This window comes from Falco biarmicus, chromosome 14 (assembly GCF_023638135.1).
Source record: "Falco biarmicus isolate bFalBia1 chromosome 14, bFalBia1.pri, whole genome shotgun sequence".
Taxonomy (NCBI): domain Eukaryota; kingdom Metazoa; phylum Chordata; class Aves; order Falconiformes; family Falconidae; genus Falco; species Falco biarmicus.
Window position 1 is genome coordinate 17,677,254 of NC_079301.1, and position 25,404 is coordinate 17,702,657.

The window sequence follows — 25,404 nt, forward strand, 5'->3', positions numbered from 1 at the left end:
CGTGGTCCTGTTTCAGTTTTCATACCTGTACATGTTGCAATCAAACCAAGGTTCTCTAAACGAAGGGCTGGGAAGTTAATTCCCTTATTGAAAACCAGCTCCGCGGCGCAGGGTCGCTGCCAGCACGCACCGACCGGGTGCTGTGTGCTGGCCTCAGCCGACCCCCCAGTTCCTTACAGGGTCTCATGAAACGGCATCTTGATCAAATCTAAAAATCAGAGTCCTCAGCCTTAAATCAACTAATGAACAGGAGACTGAAACCAGTTCAACTCAGTATAGAATTTGTACTGACATGTCCTTAATTCTGAGTGCTCATTAATCTTCTCTGAAGAAGGCAAAGGCGAGCTGTGAAGCGTTATTTGTACATATTCTTGAGAAGGAGACAAATAGGTTGATCATTGCTGAACTAATCTAAAAAGCATTAAAAATTCACTCCACATTCTTCTTTTTAATTACCTAAGTCAACAATAAGTTCTTTCAAATCTGTTTTATAATAAGTTTCTACTTGTATGATATGAAAAGGGAAATTAAAGCTAAATATTTTATAATTTGTAATGATAAAGGAAGATTTTAATGTTAATTTGACACGTCTCAGAAATAACTCTTAGAAGATCAAGCTAAGAATACAAAACTGTATGCAAACAAAAGTGGTCAAATACTATGAAAACACTTTCATTTTACTTTTCTTCACATTCAGCGGTGGGTCCTGTTCCACAGACAGTCCAAACCTTAAGTCTCATATTAATAATTCTGCTATCCATTTTTTAATAAGTGGTTTCCCATAAAGATTAGAAATTAATCTATCCTGACTTTCACCCAATAAGCTTAACTGCTAGAGGCAGCAAAAAATCACCTATCTAGGCCTAATAAAGGAAGTTTTTTCAATTTAAATATACATTGCATTTAATAAGCTTGCATGATAATTTCAACAATGTTCCTGAGCTTTTTAAATTACCTTCCTGCTGTGTCCTGGAGACAGCTCTGTTCTAACTTTCATTTTCAGCAACTGATTTTATTAATATAATTTTTTACACTGCAAAAAAAGTTCAAAAATCTAAAGTTTTAGGAGTTTCAAAAACACTTGAGCTTTTTTTTTTTTTTTTTTTTCAGTAAAACCTAACAGAAAGTCGTCCCCACTAGAGAAGGTTACCTGAGAGAGCGCTATAGAGGTTTAATGTAGATGTCAAGTTTTATCTATCTGTACTAGAAGAGATGCTATTTTTGTGGTACAGCTTATATTACTCTCCCCATTTAAATATACTCCTTTGGCAATCTGGATGTTATAACTGCAGCTAATCTAGGCTTCTCCAACAGTGTTACCGTGTGTCCGTAAGGTGTGCAATGTTTTACATCCTTGGCCAGCCACACCTTTGCCAATAAACCCTCGAGGCAGGGCCAGTTTTGTAGGGGGACGGTGCAGAAGCACCGCATGGGCTGTGCCAGTAATCAGTGGCACCTGCTCTCCAAGCCCAAGCTGGAATTGAAAGGGACGTGGAAGTGTTTGCAAAACAATTTTGAAGTCTTCAGCTGTCAGCTGCCAGGGTTTGTGAATGTGTTTCCTTTGGCAAACAGGAATCAGGTTCCTGGGTGGAAGAGGCAGCAAAGGTGCCTCAACAAAACTGCTACACCTCCTGCCCACCCTTCGCACCACTCAGGTACACTTGATGGGAAAATGCCATAGAACTTTCTGTAAAAGTTGGTGCAATCAAAAAGAAATCAATAGGATAGATCATTAACAAATGACTGACAACTATTTGGCAATTAAAAACAAACAAAACAAAACATCCACCTCTACTGCTCTACTATCTACTATCAGAATACTAAAATAACACACAGTTCTGACATGTATCTACGTGCATAGCCCAGTTTACTTATTTTAATGCAGATATATAGAAAACGGAGTTGCAAAGGACTCCACATGATCATCTACTCTTCCTTGTTTCAAATTCAATCATACCTGGCATCCCTTAAAGGCTCCCAGCAACAGAGAACCTACAACAGGACCAGGTAATCCATACTACCACCAGACTATCATCACAGACAAATATTCTCTCAGTCTAAGTTTCTCTTACTGCAATACTTCTTGTCCTTCTCTCCATGCATCACACGCTTATACCTGACAAAGAAAAATATTAAGGGTCATCTCAGAGTACCAGAACAATTTGTGAATTTGAGCGGTTTGTTATATTTGTGCGAATAAATTCAAGGCAACACTTTGATGTTAACTACACAAATGCTGCAAAAGTACCGCATTGGATTTATCTCACATATACCTTCAAAATAATTTCCACAGTAATTTCCAAAGATTCTGCTCTTGCACAAAGTGGGACTTGGTGTCTCATCCCAACAAAAGACACAAAGAATGAGATTCATCTCACCCAACTTCAGACATCTGTGTCTGAAGTAGTTTTCTATTACAGTGTGTTATCAGACTAGAATGCTTAAAATTTATTCAGCTACTGATATTTATCCTTTCTGACACTGTCATGAAGCAAGAGACTGTAGAGAGCATATAAAGCTAGGTTAAGCAGAAGACGAAATGACTTTGAAAAAATTCTCAAGGAGAAAACAGGTCCTACCACAAATTGTGTTTACCCTTGTTCCTGGCTCTGAATGATGGTAGAGAGGCTCATAGGATATTACAACCATTTACAGTTTTCTGTGCATTACACAGACGCTCCTTAAAAAGCATTCCTTTCTTGCGTCTTCTCAATGTCTTCTACTATTTGGACTCATTAAGTACCCCATTTCCCTCATGAGTACATGACTGATACCTGTTCCCTGTTTTCTCTTCACTAGACCTATTGGTTTTGCTATGAAACAAATTAGCGATTCCATTAAATAAGCTTTTGGGTGGTCTCACTGGCAACTGCAAAACAGCACAGCTGAAATCGCTCTAAGTGAAGCTATGATCAATCCTGGCGCTCTTCTTCACGGTAGGGCCGGCATTATCGCAGGAGATGTTCTACCGGGAGGCAGCGAGGCACTTCGGGAGGTCGGGTCTTCCTCAGGGAGACAAGAGTTGCAGAAAAGCACTACTGAATAGCCAGTGTCATCAGAGCAAAACACGGGCAATCCGCATTTCACCTGGCCAGGACTATTATTTGGGATCATTCAGACACAATTACTGCACAATGATTAACTATTTCTACCCAAGGCAAAACTTCTCCATTCTCCAAATGCTGTTTCATTTTAAACCTTTCTATGGCAAGCTTCACGCAGAAACTCTTCCTGGCATGTTGCCTCACAGGTATCCGACTGCCTTTATCTTCTTACCACAGCCCGCAACACATAAAATAAACCCACTGGAACTAAAATGCCATATCCTCAACTGTTTGTTACTCAGAACATTTCACCATCAATCTAATGATGGGTTTTAATTTCTTTCTGGAAATAAACCTACCACCATCTCATTGTACTTATTTCTGATGCATTAAGTACTCTCTAAACAGCTCTTCTGTCTTCAAGTAGGAAGGCTGCCATTAACACCATTGTGCAACTCTAAATATATGAATGTAATTGCATTTTTTTTAAAAAACTTAACTTCTGGTAATGCTACACCTATTTTAAAGTTTCTTTTCCAAACCGGGAGCCTCAATTTGCTAGAAAATTTGTTTCTGTAGAAAATTAATCAGCGGACAGACAGAACAGTCCAAAAGGGCAAACACAGCAGAGGCGGGGGAAATGGCAGAGAAACTTTCCCCCCCTTCTTAGATCTTGTATCACACTTCCCTCCCCGACTTATTTTTCATCTGATGAAGAATATTTTCTTCCTGATCCAAATCCAATTTGTATATATAAAAAACCCTCACCCTTTATCGATTTTGCTGTGGTTCAAAATGGTATTTTTACAGTGCAAAAATTTAATCAATACAGCCTGATGAATCTGGACTGATAATGCTAAACATACTAACAGATATTTCATTTCAGGCAGCCAAAGCTCCGAAAATTGATACCACTGAAAAGGATTACCTGTTTGCCACTGGGCATATCTCTGTTTACCCAGCCACAGCGCTGGGGTGAAGCAGAACAGAATTGTGCTGTGCCTGCCACACAAGGGACTTCAGCTGTGGGACCTGTCTCTTTCTTAGAGATGAAACAGGTTGGCAGGTCGGACAAGGCCTTTGTGGGAAATGTTTAAAATAAATGAGCAAAAGTGTAACCTAACAGCAAGGAAGATTAGTCTGACACAAGGGTGAGGAGAACCACACCGTATTCTGACCAGGACATTTTTTAAAACCGTGTTTCCCAAGTAAACGTGGAGTTTCCTTGTCAAATTTGTTCCTGTTTTATAATTTGTCTCCACTGTTTGATTTCAAGTTGTACGTGTTGTAAAGCAGCGAGATTACAGTTGTCACTGGAGATTCATACCCTGACTAACAAGCTCTGAAATCCTTCACAATACACCGAGAACCACAAAAGGAAACACCGTGCAATGTCTACCTGGCTCAATATTTCATTTGATCAGGAGACCAGTAAGAAAGCAGTCCAGAACAATCTATCGTGAGCAGTAATGAGTGAGATGAAAGCTATGGGAGCGATGCCTTTGTGTTCACTTGCAGAGGAGAAAATGCAGTCCACAGCTCTGCTGGCTGTGATGCCAGTTGTGTAGGAAAAATGGGAAACCTGTTGAGCAAGTGACAGACCATGAGAAATAGGAAAGGCGCGAGGCTTATGATAACGATGAGAAACATGGAGAGCAACCAAATGGCTTTGTAGGGAAGAAGGAAACAGTCAAAGAGATGGCTCAGTAGGCACACTTAATAAAGCTGCCGCAGGTACAGCCTGAACTAATACAGCATCAAAAGAAAATAAAAGATCATCAAAAGAAAATAAAAGATTTTGAGACACTTATTTTTAGCAAAGGTTCACCAGAATGCCCGAGTAGACCAGGATACACCTTCACCTAAATCTTTCATGATACACAGAAGTACCATTATTAACACTGACTAAGGCTCTGCTCAGAGCATAAAGCTTTCCACCATCATTTAATTAGCAAATTTGATTAGTAGCATTCAGTAAAGAAGTAATGATTTATTTAAGCACTATGTGCAAAGAGTAGGCACCATCCTTAACTCAGTGGCTTACAGGATGACCTTGAATATGGGTCTACTCACAAAAATCGCTCTGGTTAAGTGCTTACCTCATGCAGCTCCCATGCTCTGTGCATTAGGTGTACCTACTGACTTCAGTAATGAAGATGTATTTTACTTGTCATACCTCCAAAGGGCTCAAAATGCAAAAGAGGTGCGCACTGGTACTGCTCCTCAATGTATTACAGGAACATCTACCCAGTTTCACCTGTGTAAAAGCAATGGCAGCCCCAAAGTGGTACAGATGCCATTGCTGCCCAAATTGGACATAGAATTATCACTCAGAAACTCAGAAGGAAAGGGAACACTGACTCACAGAATCCACATCGACATGCCAGGACTGGATGCTTTTAAAAGGCCATACTTCCATTTTTATCTTCCCCCCCCCCCCCCCCCCCCCCCTTTTTTTTTTTTTTCCTTCAGTGAAGAGCCAGACTACACGGGCAGACAGAAACAGTGGATCAACTACAATAAACTTTAGGAACTCTGTGTTCCCAATAACCAATTTGTATCGCAGTAAACTCATACAAGAAATTAAAACTCATTACCAGCTTCTAAGTAACATCTCAGGTTGACAGTCAAAAGTAAATCCAGCTGAAGAAGCTGTCCTTGCTTCATCCCTTTTTAGCAAAAATAGTTTCTTGGACCAACTCAACAGCCAGGTGTAACAAGCTCCTCTGCAAAAGCAAGGAGTGCTGCCTCAAGCAGCAGAAGTCACACAGCGCTCAGTGCCTGCCTACGGACATTGCTTACATGGAGAAGGAGCAAACTTTTCTGTGGTCACTGCGGTGCTCGTAGAGATGAGCGCAGAGCGAGATAAAGCCGCTCCCAGTAAATAACCCAGAACTTCCTCTGTGTCAGCAGCACAAACAGAAATAGCAACACGCATCTGGCAGCTGCTGTTCTGTCCTGTTGCTGCTCAAGCAAAGATGCAGCTCATGACTTGCGTTTTTCCTGCACCAGGGAGAAGCAGCACCTTGGGCACGGGACCCTGGCTTGTAAGTGAGCACAGCCATCACACCTCAGTGCCCCCGGTGCAACTGCCAGAGTGCTCTGCAGATTTCAAGAAGCAAATGAGCGCCCTTTATTATTTTGCTTGCTCTCTTCCTTCTACACTGCCTACCTTATTTTACTAACTCATCATTTCTCCCTGGTCCCCCCTTGCCCAGGCAAACTGCTTTGCCGAGGCAGTTCTGTTATTCCCAGGACATGCTGCCCTGTCACACATTGCTTAAAGATACCCTGCTGCGTCTTGCTCTGCAGAGCCGACGGAGGCACGGCCGGGCTGGCCACCCTTCCTCAAGGCACTTTTGTAATGAGTACATGGGTGACCACAGCAGAGGCTGAAAATACAAATACGCCATGTGAATAATCACTTTTCTGCAGTCCATCAGAAAATGGTTTTGGATCACAAGATGATAGATACTATTTTAACAATCTGTTTATAAAATAGCCAAGACTTCCTAAACTGAAGAGCAAAAGTACACTGCAGCTACAATCACAAGAGTTTTTGCTTTATCACTGTTGAAATGTTCTTGCATAATTACTATAAATTTATTTTTCTTTAAAAAGTATTACGTGAGCCTCAACATGTAAGCAGGAGTGCTTAAAGAGGGCAGAGACCAGGAATTGCTTAGATGTCTACATATATTACCCTTGCAACAATCTACACAATCAAAAAGCTTAAAAATGCAATATGTAGGAGAAAAGAAAGTCCCTGTCATTTTGACTTTTATCAACAGCAATTTCCTATTTTCAGAGGTAAGTTAAAATTCATAGACTCTGCTGCATAAGCATATTGAAACGACAGCTATTTTTGTAGAACTTTTACCATGACAATAAAAAAAAGTGTTAAAAAACTCTGCTTTTCAGGGACTGATGTGACACATTTTGCACCATAGATGTTCTGAAATTCACGGAAGGACAAAACCTCCAGGTGTTCTAGTGCCTTTTTGTACTCTTGCTCTAGCAATTCTCATTTGTGCTTTTCCAGCTGTGAGGGAGGTTAAGCTCCCTCCTAACACAAGAACCCTTCTTTGAATGCTGGTGGTAGGGGTAACTTGTCAGGGTTTCATCACTGGACTTGGATTAGCAAATATTTTGTATGCTGCTACTGTTCTGTTGGCCATCTAGGATGTTTTTCACCTCCACTGCAGCATCCACAACACCAGCAGAATGTCCCCACAACTTCTCTACTTCAGAGGCCTCTTTTATAAAGGGTTCTCATGGAGTACAAGCCTTTCGTATTCAGAATGTCCATCTTGATATTTTCTTGGACATAGAGTCCTTTCCATGCTATAGCCTATCAGTTGTTTTACTATGGTTCTTAATCACTGTCTAGTAGATTGATTACCATGCAGGTGATAAAGTTGAGATGCAAAAAGGGATGTAGGCACTTAATTACAACTTAAATGGCTAAATCTAAAATTTAAAAACTTAAACCCTTTGCTCCGTTTACCTGATTTGGAGGCGCTTGAACAACTTTGGCCCCTGCATTGCTACCAAAAATCCCACTTATTTGCCTGGTTTTGCTACTAGATAATCACCCAGCTGAGGTCAGAGTACCTTCATGTCACCTCTAGTTTCACAATACACGTGATTTTACACAGGTACTACCTAAGGAGCCTGATGAGCATTACTCTCCAAACAGATCTGTTGGAGCTGGTCTAGGACAAAACACAGAGGTGGACCGTTCCTGGACACAACGGACTCCCTGCAGAGAGGCAATGCCATACATGCAGAGAGGAAAGTCTCTGGTTAGCCGCCTAGAAGGTAGGATGAACCGGACCGTGTTGCTGTCACCACAGCAATCTGGGGATCTTGCTCCTGGATAAGGGAAGACCTGCTGTGGTAGAAGCATCCAAAATCGGGCCTATGGATTCCACCCGGTGGAATACGTAATACCTTTTCGTGGATCAGACCAGGATTTACAAAAGCTGACTTAAGTAAATTACGTTTACATTTGAATGAGGGATATTTCCAATAATTGCTGAATGAGTTGCAGACAGCAATAGATTAAGAATCTTAATTTTCAGGAAGAAAAAGGGAAGGATGGAGCCATTATTTTTGGCATATCTGCAAAATAAGCAGCAATCAGTTGAGAAACATCCCAAGTTTCCTCATTGTATATCTCATACCCTTGACTTATCCTATTTCTTAAATCAATACATCAGGTATTTCTGGTTCCCTCTGGACCAATTTCAAGATGCAGGAGAATTAATTTTTATTGGAGTGCTTCTTCACTGCCTTAAATATCTCATGTTTAAATTCTCCAGCAACACATATTAAGTGTTCCAATCTTTAACTACTAAGTTTTTAATAGAAATCTTGCTCACCAGATATCTTTTTGCAAACTCTTGCAACTCTACACGAGATACAAATCAAACTAGTCACACATAGGTTTTTTTCTTTTCAATGAAATATACGGTAGTAAGAAGACTCTTCCTACAACGTCAGACAATGAACAGCAGGGGAAACTTCAATCATCCTTTTAATTAGCAGAGCAGTAATAGTCAAAGTTTCTCACAAAGAACGAGGACAGTTAGATGAAATTAAATAAGTCCATCATTTCTTCAGAACAAAACAATGAAGGATGGTTACAGTGTAATTAAAAAGTTCTTGAAATTTGTCTAAAATTGGGAGCAGAGTAGAAGTACCAACATGGAACAGAGCAGTCTACAGAAAATGCATGACATTACATCACACATCGAGCAAATTTCAAGGCCATTTTCAGTACTGCAAGTTGTTTGTAGTGAATATCCTTGTCCTTGGCAAATGAGAATGACTGACACCCAGACACTGCAATTTTCTAAACCTGAAGAGTTTTCTGATTGCAATGAAATGGTTTTACCTTATTTTTTCAAGTTGCAGTTTTTGATGTTTAATTTTGAAACCAATTTGAAATGTCTTGAACTATATTAATATACTGTATTATGCCTTCATCTCTTTTTGAAGCACTTTAAAAAATGCATACTTCTAATGATTTTTAAATTACTCTACTCTGCACATATCAATTTACAACAATTACAACATTTTGCATTTTTCAAAGCACTTCAGTTTTAAAGAGGTTTCATGCTTTGCAAGACACTGAAGGAAGAGGCTGCTGATCCATTTTTACCCTTTGCAAAATTACCACCAATCTTGCTAGAGAGAGCTTAACCAAAAATAGATATGCTAAATATATACCATCTCCATATAATCATTTTAGGATGAATGTTTTTGTGACTAAGAACTGCCAGTATTCTTTTCCCAATCATAATTAGGTTGCTTCAGCAGTATAAATGGATTCAATGGAATTATGACAAATGTCCTGGAGTAAGGAGGATGGAAACTGGCCTACTTTGGCTGCATAGAGTCTAGAGAAACGAATACAGGACAGAATGTCAGTGGCATCAGCTCTGTCACAGATTTCATTTCTTTTCAGTCTGTAATAGTTTAGGCATAATGCTGCAATTAATTAGTGACTCAGGCCTGGATTCTCACCTGAAACACAGTGGGATTGCATTGGTGGCATCACTGCGGTTACACTAATTTGTGCTAGCTAAGGCTCTGCCCAGCTGAACAACTCTGTCATCGATTTTCTCTTGATATTTCACTACTTTAATCTCAAGGCTCCATGTTAAAGGTGTCAATCTAAGAACAGAAGACAAGTTTTTTTGTTCAGTTTGTTAATGTTGCACCTTCAATTAGCCAGAGCTTCCCTTCTACTTGACACAAGTAAGTCAGTACTCAGAAATTTGGTTTTGTCTTTCTGAAAAGCACTGCCTTATGCCTCAAAGGGAGATGACTCATTAGCGTCAAGGGATTTTGGATGACAGCCTATAAATAAAGCAACAAAAATCCACAGACACTAAGCAGAAAGTTGACTATATCGAAGTCGTGGTGACATTAAAAAAGTGTACTATCAGTCTTCCATCCTACTGTCATGTATGCAGTAAGATCACCCCATACTGTACCGGTCAACTGAGCCATATGTTCAAGGTCTGCATAATAACGGATTTTCACATCGAACCATAAGTGGTTTCAGTATGGCGTAAAGATGCTGAGACTCTAAAATATACCAAGGACGACCTTTTCCAGCACAGGCAGTTTTCATAAAAAAATATTTTCTAATCGGTCTCACTTGGAACAAAGTATGAAATTCCTATTCTCTATTCACATCTTTTAGAGGAGAAGGGGGAGAGACTGAATGAGAAATGGAACCCAATCTCTTCCCCTGTCAGGTGGCTATATTGGTAATGGCCAAATGTCTTTGGGCATTTTTGTGCTACTTGCCAAAGTATGACCAAACTAGAAAAAAAACCCTAAAATTAAATGAGCGAAGTGATAAACAAGACAGTAAGGAATTGGTTAAGACACAGAATACTCACATTTATATTGTCAGTATTATCATGGGTCTTTTAATTTTCAGGGCTTTACATCAGAAAAGCATTTGTTTTTCCACAAACTAATGATTAGAGAGGTAAAAGCACATGGTTTTTTTGACAGCATGAGCTAAAGCCATTACAATGTTTGAAGATGATCTATTTGCTGCGTGGTAGGTATGACTGTTGGGGTTAATGTCTTGGACAGTATGGAACTGTAACAGGGCTTTTGCTGTTTCTTTCTGTCTTGGAAACATTTAGGGAATCAAAATAGTGGAAAGACAGCTTTCCTCGGAGATACCTGTGGAGCTCTGCCTGAGTTCAGCTTAGCTTGGCCCGAACAGCTGTGCCTTCCTTACTTTTAGGGAAAAGTGGACACAACTCTCCTCATTCCTTGTACAGTCCAAGGTGGAGACTACAGCAAGTGGGACAGATGACTGTTTGAGGGGCGCCTGACTAAAACAAAGAAATAAAGTTATTGTAGAAGACACTGAACCTCCCTGTGTATTTCAATGTAGATTACACCACAGGTAAAGGCGGCAAGCAATGCCCAGCCAGGCCGGCAGGAATGAAAGATTCTGTTACATCACTTGAATAACGACTGCAGCACTACTTGCAACGGGAATTATAACAGCTATGTCCAAGGTACAGCATTTGGAAGAACTCATAACTCTCTGCTGCTTCTCTACAAATACCTGACATCGGTATAATTTTGAAGCAGCGAGCGCCACAGCTTGTTTTTGACCTTCAGCATTGAAGCCAGTTGGCAAATTGGCAAAGCAGGCTAATCCATATCCTTCATGGTAAATACACGTCAGCGTATAATCAAATAGAACAATTAAAGCACTTTGATCTTGTCCATATAATAAACCAAGTATTAGGTACAGATAGAAGGTAAGTGATTTTTTCCTCCTGATGTCACATATGGTGGCAGAAAGGATACCGATCCGTGTTGTTTTGATGGGTGTAGCTAAAGATCTGTCAATATTTTCAGAGTGATATTCATTTGCTGCTGCCTAAAGAAGGCAGCAGAATCAGAAGCATATTAACTTTCTGTTTGAACGTTAGCTAGCAGGAAGAGCCTTTACGAACAGGCGCATAAGTAGCAAGGCAAAACCTGAATGGAAACCATGTCATCTTTGGGATAGGGAAATGGAAATCAGAGCTAACAAAAGAAAATGTCTTCTCATGGAAGTTCAATATTGTTGGGTAGAAAGAGCCCAAATACATCTGTAACAGATACCCAGTTAAGAATATTGAAAGGATGGATCTTAGAGAGCTGAATAAAAAGCCAGTGTAGGTTGTGTCCTACAAGTAGTGTAGGATTAGCAATACTAAATGTCTGAACAACTTCCAAGCCACATTGAGCTGCTTTTATTGAGAACCAAGTCAAACATGATGAAAAAAATATCCTGACAGCTGTTCTGGAGTTCTGTAAGAGGATTTTCTGGGCTTCTAGCATGCCAAGTAGTCATCAAGAACTTTAGACCTAGAAGGAGTATCTGGAGGTGGTGCAGGGAGATAGGGTTTTGGCAGCCCATGGGTCAGAGCAGACTTTGCTGGACATGGAACTGGCTCGGACAGTGTGGAACTGTACCAGTGCTGTGGCTGTTTCTTTTGGTCTTGGAAACACTTTAGGAATCAAAGCAGTGCAAAGAAAGTGATCAGGTCTATGCTACACTGGAGAGGGGATCCTCGCCTCAGGCCTCTGATGCCAACAATAAGATCTTGAAGCTCTTCAGAATTGCCACTCTTTTGGCTAGAAGCTGGTCAGGAAAGGAAGTCAATGATTTCAGCAGCAAGCACCTGCTCTCCACAGCTCACAGCTGTTAACAGTGTGCCTTGTAGTGCTGGTACAAAGGCGCCCGATCGCCAGCTAATCCTCATACATACAAGATGCTCAAGCCGATAGGTCAGGCAGGACAGTTTAACTAGAGCAGTAAGTCAGATGGACTCTGACCTGGTTATATGGTAGTTAATTCTGTGCCACACAGCTGCTCCCCACCGCTGTAGCGTAAGAAACATCTCTAACACTGGAGTTACTTTTGCATTGAAGATTGATCCTCAACTCTGAACATGTACTAGGGGTGCCCTAGTTACACCAGTCCTTGTACTACAGGTGTTGTCTGTTGAATTATTCTATTCTACTGAATAAAGTAATTCCTTAAGAACGTACATAAAGCCTAAAGAAAAAGGAAGAGTTCTTCAGAAAAAGCATTACAAAAGCTCAGTGGACAATCTGAGACATGTAGCTGCTGACCCAAAAAAGGGGATAATGCAGAATTCATATTCCTATATGGAAGCCTCCAAGATGGACTCTGCAATACTTAGGTGGATCGCAGCTATGGCCTCCTCATTTTGACAGTCCCTTAAGAAATTGTGCCTCACACCAGGGAAGACTAGGAATAAATCCAAATCACTCCATTACTCCGTGCTTTTGTGCATGTGCTCCCTCAAATATTTATATATAACGATATACACATCTCACCCTTTTTAAACTACGCACTTCTTACCAGCCAATTAATTCATTCATGTCACACTTCAGTGTTTGTTGTATCCAAACACTCCCAACATGCAACTTCACGTAGAATCTGATCTGAACATTCTGGTAGATTAGGAAAAGACATTGTCGTTAGTACAGCAACTGTGCAGGACAGCAAGTACATACAGGAGCAAGTAACTGCTTGAATGATCAGGCCATACATCCTTAGCAAAATGGCATTTCTTTAAGTGTGAAAAATGAAACCTGTTTCATAAGAAACACGGGAAAGATGAGTTAGTTAACATGTAGGTATCTTCTTTTGTCTCTCTTTGACCTTTGAATACTGAAGCTTGGAATTTCAGTGTTCCCTTAATGTAATTGTTTTATGAAGCAATAGGAAAAGAAAACCACACGCTTTATGTGGTCAGTCATACATCCCAAAATGCCTACCTGAAACCCCAAGAAATACTTTTTTTTTTTTCTGGCCTTATTCCTCTTGCAGAAGTGGAGACAGAGAAAGGGAGAGAGAGAGAAAGAGAAGGCGGGGTGGGGGTGGGGGGGTGGGAGAGAGGTGTGTGTATGCAGCATTATGAGAAGCAAATGTATTTAAAATATTGGCTCTTTTTATAAACATTTAGGACAAAAAATGTAATGACTTTGACAAAGAATTTGACAGTCTTTCACCTCACGGAAAGGAACACAACTGTAAGACTTTTCACCTATGCAAATTGGGAGTAGAAGGTACACTTTTTAGCAGAGAGGGTCAGGCATAATTGAAACAATTTACCTAAGGACATGGCAACCTACCCTTCATTTTAAGTCTTTGTGAGAAGGTTAAATTTCTAAAAACTGGACAGAAATTACAAGTGTCAAGCGGAAACTGAAGGATTATTATTATTTTTTTTTTTTTGTACATGTCCTACAGAAACTCAAACAGCATGAACACCATGGCCTTTTCCAGCCTCAAAAATCCATGAACGATTCCAGATCTCAGGCTGGAGCTTCAAACACTGGCAACCTTTCAGGATACGCATGGGTCACACAGTCACCCTTCATCTCTGTTCCTCCACATCCACACCAACTTCTGTCTTTCCCCCGTCTGCTGCTTGTAAAATGGAATTTCTTAGTGTCTGAAGAGCTAGGGATGGGCAGGTAGGGGAAGGTATAGAGATGGCTCATTCTTCTTCAGGCGGGTGACAGTGTATCCAGGATACTGTACTCAAAAATATTCTGGAGCCTTTGCTATTTCTCCTTCATAAAGCACAGCAAGACATATTATTTTCTCTCTAGGAAAACCGTAAAACTTCAAATGATTTATCCTTTTACTTTGAAAGCATTTTGAATTTGCTGGGGAATGCAGTAATCATCAGGACAGGAGTCTGTAGTGTTCAAGGTGATAAAGAAAGGCAAATTTTCACTGTGCTGACAGTGATGCAGTACAGAGATGGCGGGAAAGTGCAAGGGTTTGAGACAGGCTGAGAGACTGCTCGTCTATCAGTTGCAAAGTTTTCCTTGTCTAATTCTGGACGAGCAGTCTGTGGTTTACCCTTTTCATCCTCTCCATTGCACAGAATCTCATGATTTTTTCCATTCACATATGACAGCTCGTTTATTCTGACCTTATTACTCACATTATGTTTTCTTACTTAGTAACTGATGTTTTCCTTCCTCACTAAATTCAGGCTTTACTTCCAGCATGCACAGCAATCACCGATCCTACGGAAAGAGTCTCAAGTGCAAATGAACATCTATACTTCAGTCTAACACTCATTGCATTGCCAAAACAATCCTGAATCTAGTTTAACACCTCTGAAGAAAGATATATTTGCAAGGAGAGATCTGAAGTATCTAGCTATAGAGAGAGACGCCTGTTCATGGTTGTAAAAGCATCCTCTGACTACTCAGAAGACAGTAGGGATGAAGAGAGGTATTTTCCCTGCTGGTTGATGAAGTAAGAAAAAAAGTTATCTTCCTTCTAAAAATTGATCTAAACAGCTTTGGAGGCAAGACAAACATGAAAACTATGATCCCAGCACACAAGATAAAAGCCCCTTCACTGCAGTTATTTATTAGCCCTTTGTTCTCTTACTTAATATCTAATTGCCCCATGCAGGTGACACAACAGACCTATTGGAGATTAACATATCTTTTTGAGCTACAATAACACTGTATTAGAACAGAGTTAGTTTGCATGTTTTGTGAGTAAAAAATTACTACATAGCTAGCACCTTTCCTAATTAATTGCTTCATTAACGGAAGTACAACGTTACTAAGCTTCAAGGAATATTGTTAACACATTAAAAATTACATAATAAAAATGAAGGCAGCTGGATTTTTGCTGAAAGTCAATAAAAAGTCAATTCTTATCAAAGCAAGTACTGCATCTGGCAGTGACAGACTGAAATTCCATGCATTAATTCTAGAGTGTAGAATGAATGCAGGATGTTTTAACAAACACTGAAAACTATTAGCAGGTCGATATTTTGTTGCTTAAAAAGTTATCATGGGGAAGGACATTTCAAGAGACCCAACTTAAAGACCTTAATCATATAAAGATTTGAATGGAAATATATACTGTTCCAAGTGTTCTTTTGAATGATGATTTCTAAGAAAAAATTGGTGACTTGGACCACCGGTTGCATTCCAGAGTATTCAGCAAATCTGTCACTTGCACCTATTCTGTACTGGGATGTGCTACGTATCATCTGAGATTCCGGTTGTGTGAGCTTTATGGGGAAAAAAATAGTAGAACGTACATTGGTAATGACATGCTCCATTACAGAGTAAAATGTCCACAGTGCATTCATTTCAAGAAAAGGAAACGTAAATGTACAAAGCACATAGGAAATCCATTTCAACTCTTAATCAAATTCAATGGGTTCAAACCTTGATGGTCCTCTAAGAAAGAAAAGAGTTTTTATCCCAGCATGGATGGTCGTTTTTGTTTAAAGATTTTTTTGACAAAGCCTTCTTACTCATCAGTCAACTGCATTGAGACTGTTACTTTTTTTATATCCACCCGGTTTCTCTCAGAGTTGCAAGATTCCCTCCTTGCATGAGCCTGATAAGTGCTCAACATCTCAGGCGAGAGTCATGCTTAACTCCAATCCATGCCAGGAGGCACTTGCGCTCTTGCAGGACTACTGCTCTTGCTGTCACGCCAGTAGGCAGTAAACATACTTGTCACAGAGAAAAAGCCTTTCTATCCTTGTCAACAGAAAGCCAGCTGCTGACAAGCCCATTAAGTGCCATGCCACAGCATCCCTGGTTCATCCCTATCTTGTTTTTCTAAATTCATACCAGCCCAGTAACAGAAACTACTTTCTTTCATGACTCAAACAGAAAACATAGGCATTATTGAAAAAATCTCCAGCCTACCTGTTGAACAGTCTGAACCTGTCCACTGCGGTTCACAGCTGCAGAGCCCCGTGTCCAGGAGGAAAGTCCCGTGCCCTGAGCACTGCTCCTGGCACACGGGGAGTGATGTCTCGCAGTTCACGCCACCCCAGCCCGTGGAGCAGTGACATTCCCCTTGAACACACACTCCGTGGCCAGAGCACATCGGATCCAAGCAGTCCTCTGGAAAGCAGGGAATGTACAAGTTAGAGCATAAAACTTACACTTTTTTAGTGGTTTCCTACCGAAATACAACATCAGGCATTCAGATTAATTGGCTATTTGCACAAAAAGCATCCAAACTGAAACAATGTTAACAAAGGCAAGGAAAAAACAGAATATGCTAACAGCTGTGTAAAAGTATAAGCCCAAACCAACACAAGAAGCAAGCACGCAGACTGTTAGAGGTCACAGCATTCTGCTCGTCAAGGATATTGTCTTATTTTTAAAATGCAGATTCTCAAGATAGATCTATTGGTCCAAGTCCATGAAGTCTGTGCTCCAGTAGCAGGGCTAGGAAAGAACCGGAGCAATTAATAATTACTTGTACAATTGTGCATTGTGTTTCCATTTGGGTATTTGCGCTCTGTGTTTTTATTTACATCTGGGGAAAGAAAGACTTACTCTTTCATCTTCCTGTGGAAAGTTATCTCTACAGCTGAAAATCTGATAGAAAAAAAAATGGCCACCCACTAACCCCAAGCAGTGAATATCTGACTGAATGCTTGCTGTAAAAAAAAAATAATCTCATACACTCATAAAAAGTATGTGCTGGGCAATTGCAGATAATGAACAGATTCATAAAAGTCATAATGTAGTGATGAACAATTTGCAAACAGACAAAGAGCTAAATTTGTTCTCAATTTGGATTAAACTATTTCTAGTGAAAAATTCAGGAGCTCTGTAGAAGAATTTAAATCAGCTAGTTAGTCCTATATAATCAGCATATTCTTTCATAACCCCCCAGCATTTTTTTAAGAAGACAGATTTAAGCAGAACACAGCCTGCCTTCTCTGGAGGCTGCAGGAAGCCTGCGGAGCTGGAAAGGATTTGGGGGGTCTGAACATAGGAAACAATTAGCCAAAAGCTCATTCATGTTAGATCATGCTTCAGACTAATGTTAAAGAGGCACTTGGAAAGTTCTTGCATGTATTTTTCAAGTATCTGCCCAAGCACTGCTCTAATAATTACACTGTAAATGTAACAAACAGATCTGCGCTACAGGGATGAGGAGATGCTCTCTGCTTCAGTAAGGGAAGACTAAATATTTCAGACGTGGAGATAAACGGCCTCCAGTTTATAGGACCTTTTGACCTAAGAATAAAGAAGTGATGCTTTATCTTTTGAGCTGCTATGCCACCAATTTAAGATCTTATTTCAAGATTTATGTTGTATCTTTTTCAGCCTTCCAGGCTGGTGCACAGCACAATGTAATTCCAAAAGTGAGGAATCAGTGTTTCTGGACAATACATACCTTGCTAAGTGCAGGACAAAAACATTCAGCAATTTTCTCTCGATCCTGAAACAGCTCTTTATTCTGCCAGTCTTTTAAAACTGAGTGACTCCATAAACAGTTTTAAAAGGATCACCCACTTTAGTAATGATAATCTGATGACAAATTCAAAGGACTCCCCCACAGCAATGAATACATGTAGCTACTAGTGTTCCCTGGATAGTGCATCTGTTACTACGTCTGCTATTTTAACAATACGGCTACAATATTAAACTCATATTTACATACAATAATGTAATCTGAATTCCTGGCAGAATTGCTTCCAGTGCTGCAGAAGTTACTCTGTACAATACAGTAAACTGAACAGTCATGTCACACACACACACTGTTACAATAAAACCCCACTGTACTTGGTTGTGCAGGTTTGTTTCATCCACTCTATTTCTATATAATGCCACCTTTTTTAAAATTTAAATACGCCCCTTACTTTAAAAATCCAATGTTTCAACACTCTTAGTTTCAACAGCTGTTTGAGTACATTTATCTTAAACTTTAAAAATCCAATGTTTCAACACTCTTAGTTTCAACAGCTGTTTGAGTACATTTATCTTAATTGTTTGGGTTTTTTTCAGCCGTTTTGCATGATCACGTTGTGGCAAGAAACAAAGCAACCCAAGACCACAGGCAGCCGCTCACCAGCTACAGGCTTGTTCAGCATTGTGGCCTCAGTGGGTAAATCTGTGCATTATTTGCTTTTTCCCATTTGGGTTTTCTTGGTTTTTTTTTTTTTGTCCATTTCTGAAACTACCAGCAACTGAGTGTGTCAGCAGCATTCTCTTGATCCTCCCTTTAAAAACTGTACCAGGTATGTCAAATCCATCAAATCCATCCTGGATATTTTTCTGACTAGAGAATTCAAGCCACATAAAGAACCTCCTCCGTGTGCTACTCAAAACAATTACCTAAAATCTATATAGCGGGAAGTGCAAAGTATGCTGTCACTAGCTTCAGGCTAAGGGGACTAGTGAAACATCACCAAATCAGGGCAAGCATGAAGAAGGGTTCTGCTTTCCGAGGCTATGCACAGAGGGAGAAAGTTAAAGCTGATGAGCTATCTCAGAAATGCTAAGAGGCAAACTTAAAAAACCCTGCTTCTTTCTATAGATGCGGGCAAAGACATGTTGGTACTACGATGAGCATAAGTACAGTTACTTGTCAGGATTCCCCACTTTCTAGTAGCCAAGCCTTAAAGGATGCTGGTTTAGCACCCTCAGCACAGGCTCACAGTAAAATTGACAAACGACAACAGAAATACAAAGTATGTTCTGGTAAACAGACTGTTTCCTGCTCCTTTGGCTTTATATTGTCAGTATGTTCTTCGCAGAAAAAATCTAAGATGTAAGAGAATGAAGAAAGGGAAAAGCAGATTACAATCTTCTGATCGCCTTGGAGAACTACCACATCATATTTTGTTTAAATGATCTTCTGACTGCCTTACCCTCAGCTTTTGGCCAAGTAAAAAAGCCTGCCCGGGCTGTCTGACAGTGTGTGCTGAGGGACCGAGGCTCCTGGCAGCAAGAACTGGGGCCGCCAGCCACCCTTCCTGAAAAAATATGTGGAGCCTGAGAGAAGAAACAGGGGGACAAACAGATCAAGATGGTCTCACAACTTTCATAAAAAAAAAAAAGAAAAAAAAAAGGAATCCTTTTTGCTGGGATGTTTTCCAGGAAACTTTTGGAGAATTGAAAATACATCGCTTGGTGAAAGGCAAAAACTCCCACCCAGCTCTGTTCTTGCTACTGAGATTCAGTGGAGGGAAGGAACAGAAATCCTCCGAGAAGTAGAGCTCTCCTCAACCAAAGGAGAAACTGAGTATTTCAGAGGACTGCCCATGCTGCAATTATTATATAGCCTTATCACACAATGTTAAATAATTTTATTCTTTTAGAATAAAAATGTGAATCTTGGAAATGGTGTGATCAGCTTCCATGACTGTCACTGAGTCCCGAGTGCCTTTACCTTTGATAATTTTCTACCTTAACATTACTCTCTACGAGACAGTAAAGGTGCTTTTGGGCAAAACAGTACTGCTTCAGTCAGCTGCTCAGGTCTATGTGAGTTCTTAACTACCTTAAAAAAGGTTTGGAGATTAAAGACAAAAATCAAACCCCCCAACTATAGAGAGGAAAACTTCACAAACCTTCCTCACAAATCTCTCCTTTGTATCCAGGGACACAGATGCAGACGCCCATGATACAAGTACCGTGGCCAAAGCAGGTTGGATCAATACACTGTTCTTCTGGAACATCACACTCTGGTCCTTTCCACCCATTTCGACACACACAGTGACCTTTCTCATATTCTCCATTTCCACTGCACAGCACCGGACAGGAATCTGAAGAGGGCAGATTGACCTTTTTAATGTATTTACATACTTACATAGATTAACATTTATAGCATTTCTTGTTCTGTAAAATGGCTTATCCAACTCCAGCCCCCCACCTCCTCCGTTTGATTCGCGGGTTGTCACAGGCTGAAACCTTCCAACTAGGGCAGTGCAGCAGTAATACGATGTCCTCATCTCCTCAGTCTCATTCCCTAGTACACCTTTAATTTTGACCTGAAATGGGGCTTCTTAGAAGATAAAAAGAATTCCCTCCCCTTGATTGGCCTCTGCAGTACATTTGCAGTGATGCCTTCTTATGATTTCAGTAAGATGAATATTTCTTCTCTGTGAACTGAAGCACGATACTGCCCTTTTCTTCTTTCTTCTAAGCTGACTTAACATTCCTGAAGTTTCAGCTGTTACTGACATGCACGTAAATGAGCGATGTGGAAGCTTACTGTTACAATCCCCTATCCATTTCTGAGCCAATCAAGCTCTTAAAACATAAAGTCAATCCTAAATCTGAGGCAACACTGGAAAACTATGAGAACTTCCAGACACCACAGGCAGCAGATGACGGATAATACCAACAGAAATATCTAAATCAGAAATAAGCTCACTTACAATCTTTTTAGCATGTTTTTTGCCCCAATAATGGAAAGCAGCCTCTAAGCTGCTTTAGGTTTCTTTTCTACACTCTATTCAAGTTAAGACCACAAAAGCATTTGACGGACTTACAGAGTTTTCTCCAAAGTGAAACTGCCTGTCACTTTCAAATACAGAAAACATTCTGCTAAGCTAAGACACTTACTAAAAAATACATTTTATAATCATGGAGTGGATGCGAAAAGAGATGGAGGAATCTATTAACTCTGAAAGTCAGGGAGAGAGAAGTGGTTGATAGAAATTTCCTACGTGTGTGCTTGTACTGTAGCTGCCATCTGGCTGGAAAAAGGAATTTAATCTCCTTTAATCACTTCCAATCTTTGCAAGCCCAACAGTCACACAGCATAATGATGATCTCTGTCATGCACCGTGGGTCAGTTAGTATGAGATTACCTTTTGCACAATCAGGACCAAGGAATCCCGGGAAACAGTGGCAGTGCCCCGAGATACATTCTCCATTCCCATTGCAATTAGTAGAGCAGTCATCCAGGATTTCTGTTTATTCAGAGTTTTGCACAAAGAAAAATACAAATCAGTTGAATGTGAAATGAATGGCATCTTCACCTCACTCTGCAGGACACACCTCAACATACAAAAAGGTGCAGAAGCAGTAAAAGGTCCATTTTCATTCATAGGGAGCATAAAACAAAATTCCTGTTCAAGCAGCTTACAAATATTAGATTTTGTCTTGACAGCTTTGAGATAACAGGTGCATCATTTATATTACACTAAAAAGCTTTTAAAGTAAGTGTTCATGTAAAATTTACCACCATTAAAAGCACTACAAGAACCAGAGTATTTGCTGAAAAATGTCCACCTTAAACACTTTTATTGCTGAAGTAATTTGTTTGAAACCTGTTTATAGAGTAAATTGCCTTCTATGGCATTCACTTGAACCGTGTGAATTGAAGTCCTTGGAAGAAGGTAGAATTTTCACTTCTATACAATCAGATGGAAAAAGAAAAAAATAGTCTTTTTTAACTGATAAAACTCAATGCAATAAAGGACTAAGAACTAGATTTGAAGAAAAAAAAATCACTTTCAATTCTGATCTTAAACTTGCTCGTGTTTTATCACACAGCTTTGGATAGTAAGCCATTTAACTTCACACATCTGGGGACAAGCTCATATCTGCAAATGGGTTAGCTGTTTGACGTAAAGAATATGAAGCAAATCCAAGGCTAAGATGCTCCCCCACGGAGCAGGTCCTGGTCAGGCCGGCACTAGGGCTGAGGGTCTCTGCAGCCCACCAGGTGCTGTGCAGGACAGGAGAGGGGCTACGGAATAGCGGGAACCGAGGCTGTTTTGTGGGCACGTTCACTAATAGACATGGGGAGGTACCTCTGGCTCTAGGAAGATGGGAAACACGGCTCCTCTCCCACAAAATAATGACAGTTGGGGGGGGAAAAGAAGAAAATCCAAATCCTTTTGAAGTGTATCTGTCCATGGCAAATGATTTGGGAGGAAAAACGTTTCTCAAGAAAGGGCATAGTATTGGAATATTTAATCTAATCAAATCTGACATATTTTACTCAAACTTAACTTCTCAAAAGATGGATTATCAGGGCATCCTACAACTAATACGAACAACTGAAATAAGTTTATTTTGATCTTACTTATGGGCACTTGGACAGATAAGGATTGGTTCCTCTTGAAAACTCCTACTGTTATTTAAAAACATTCCTTTTGGGCTATCAGTTTATACCAAAAAACAGGCATTTGACATGTGTCTTTTCATCAGCTATCCCCAACCTGTACACTGATGTCTGTTTGAAAGTCAAAAAGCTCATTTTCAGAAGTAAGTTTTTTTCACAGATATGCTGCTCGTTATTAATTTTTATATATTACTGTTCATTATCAACTCTTCTCTTGCTCTATGTGTACACTTGCCTGTCTTGTCAGTTTTCCAGAATCACAAGGTAAATGATCCCTACATTGATCTGAAACAAAGAATTAATGATTTGAAAAGTTACCTCCCCTTGATGCGATGTCCAGTTGGGGTTGGCCTTTATTCATTCTAATCAAATACCTGAGGCACGCCAGGTTTTGCATGCAAATTACCCCCCTCAAGGGAAAGTCTGATGGGAGCTTTAGCTAAGGTGTCAGCAAAATCAATTTTGTACATAACTAACACTGAGCAAGTTGAAATACTGTCTTATGAGGAGGGCATGACTGCTTCACACAGCCAACAGCAGCGTACAGCAGAGGTGCATCCGAGCTCTTGCTCTACTCCAAGGGTTTCAATCTGTGGTCCGGGTTGATTCCTTTGTCGTCAGAGATGTCAAATAAGACTCCAGCCCAGTCTGGGGTAAGAAGTATGGCTCAAGGTGGTGCTTTTTTGGGTTTTTTTGGTGGACCCCCCCCAAGAAACAACCAAGAACCGTTATGCAAAAAAAAGCTTAAGATGATGATACACAAGTTGTGGAAGCACAATAGCTAATACTAATTTCAAATGCATCAGCGTAGATTCTTGCAACATAAACCCTCTTTTCCTCCCAAAATGTCTTCTTGTGGCTATTTCTGAGATTAAGTATAAGATTCCTGCCTGTGCTGTGTGGCTTTCACTGCTCCCCTCTGTAAGACCCAGCCTGGTCTGCTTATGGACCAGAGAAGGGACGGGCAGCTTCTTTTTCAGTAAATATAACAAGAATCAAACCGCAGCATTTTTTTTTTTTCCCCTCGAGAAGGCATGCTACTTAACAATGAAATATTGGTTAAACTCTCCCACATAAACAGTGCTGTCTTATAGTAGAAATAAACAAGGGGGCAGGTCTTTGGATTCTGATCTGGACTGGCGTTTGGCCAGGTCTTATGCTTTTCATAGAGCATCAGCGAAGATGCTTCAGAAATTGCTTTAATATTATTTTCTCATATGGCATTGAATAATGACATTTTTTTCTTGCTTGTAAAAGATGCACTTTTCTGAACAGAGCAAATATGAACTTTACACCAAAACCAGTCCTTACAATACTATTTCAACTTTTAAATTATTTTCCTGCAAGTCCCTCAGAATCTTGGTATTTGAGTCATATCGTCCTGCTCTGCAAGGTGTTTACCACCAAGTAAAAATAGCATCCAATTGTTCTGAAGAGCAGATGGCATGTCCATTACTAGTAAAGACATCTTGCTAAACATATGGCAGAACAGGTTAACTAAAGGGCATAGTGGTTAAAGTCTTGCAGCAAAGAGAGACTGTCATAAATACAACACTTTACCTAAATTTAAATTCCAAAGAAACCTTAAGTGTAAGCGCCGCTCACTAACAACACCTAGAGTTGCAAACACGTCTGTCTATATGTTTTTAAAAGGCAGTAGGGATCTGATATGCCACCAGGACACTGTCTCCTGTATTTGCCTTCTGCGTTCCAAACAAAATGGTGCATTCAAATAACTGTATAAAACAACACCACACATCAAACAACAGTCACAAATCAATCCACAAAAGCTGCCTTTCAGATTTTCTAACCGAGTAGAATACTGGAAATAAGAACTTCAAGCCTGGATAATTTTTGTAGGATTTATGATTCCCATGTAAACAGAGAGGGCAGACATAATCTCCTACTTTGAGCAAGATAACAACAGAAATTACTCGAGCATTTAAGCTATCGTATAAAAATGTTAATGCACATGCAAACTTCACACTTAATTAATTTGATAGCATCCATCTTTAATACACAAATATTGCTATTTGTCTAATATTGGCATAAACATGAAGTTGGTCCACTGAGGTTTATTAAACCAAGCTGAAATAAAACATGTTTAAGAGAATGCTTAAGAGAAGCTGGAATCAAGGTCAATAATTTCTTTCTGAACAGAGCTTTCCGATGGAATAACCAGAATAACAATTTTATTGTAATTGTTCTTACCAATCGCTGTAGTTAGTACAAACACTTGCTCCACTTTCTTTCCATCATTGTAGAATGCCATATGCCAAGCTCCTTGATCCATATACTCAATGAAACCTGTCTCTTGCAGTGATGTTAAGATCAGATTCCTGGGAGCTTGCTGAGGCTCTTCTGAGTTTTTTGGTTCCTGTTTAATTAACTGTTTTCCATCCATCAGTTTTACAAAATCAAACTGAAATAACAAATGAGCCAAAATTAACCACCTAGCAAGCAAATTTTTATGAATCTACTCTGCATGTCTCATTCAAAGAGGAAGAAACAGTTGCAATCTTATGAGGAATTGCCTGACTGACTAAGTATTCACCAGTGTGAATAGGGGTAAATTCAGACTTGCTGCACTAAATACAGCAGATTTACTTCACAAACTACATCTCCTTAATGGGAATAATTCCAAAATTGCCAAGCTGTAGTGCCTACGCTACACAATGATTCATCTCAAGTGCCAAGAACAGATTAAAGAACCTATTGTTCTATACCAGATTTTTAAACGCTTGTCCCTTAGTATCAGTATTGTGTATCAAAACCTAAATACACTTTTTATTTATGTTTAATTTTATTAATGCAAGTGAGTATCTTTTTTTTACATGGAAGTTCTTAATACTTAACTAAGTTGATGTTAACAACTTTAAGGGCAGTTAAACTCAAAGCACCAGAAACTTA

General features: G+C 39.8%; 1 protein-coding gene across 2 annotated transcripts in view; it reads right to left on the bottom strand.

Annotated features, from left to right (window-relative positions):
- Positions 1 to 25,404, bottom strand: part of TENM1 (teneurin transmembrane protein 1) — a 349,253-nt gene that overhangs the window by 113,116 nt on the left and 210,733 nt on the right. For both annotated transcript variants that reach the window (XM_056359800.1, XM_056359799.1), the window contains exons 8-11: positions 24,706 to 24,916; positions 21,233 to 21,334; positions 19,988 to 20,182; positions 16,317 to 16,517 (exon numbers count right to left, since the gene is read on the bottom strand). In XM_056359800.1, the coding sequence (XP_056215775.1) occupies positions 16,317 to 16,517; positions 19,988 to 20,182; positions 21,233 to 21,334; positions 24,706 to 24,916 (709 nt within the window). The remainder of the gene's footprint in view (positions 1 to 16,316; positions 16,518 to 19,987; positions 20,183 to 21,232; positions 21,335 to 24,705; positions 24,917 to 25,404) is intronic.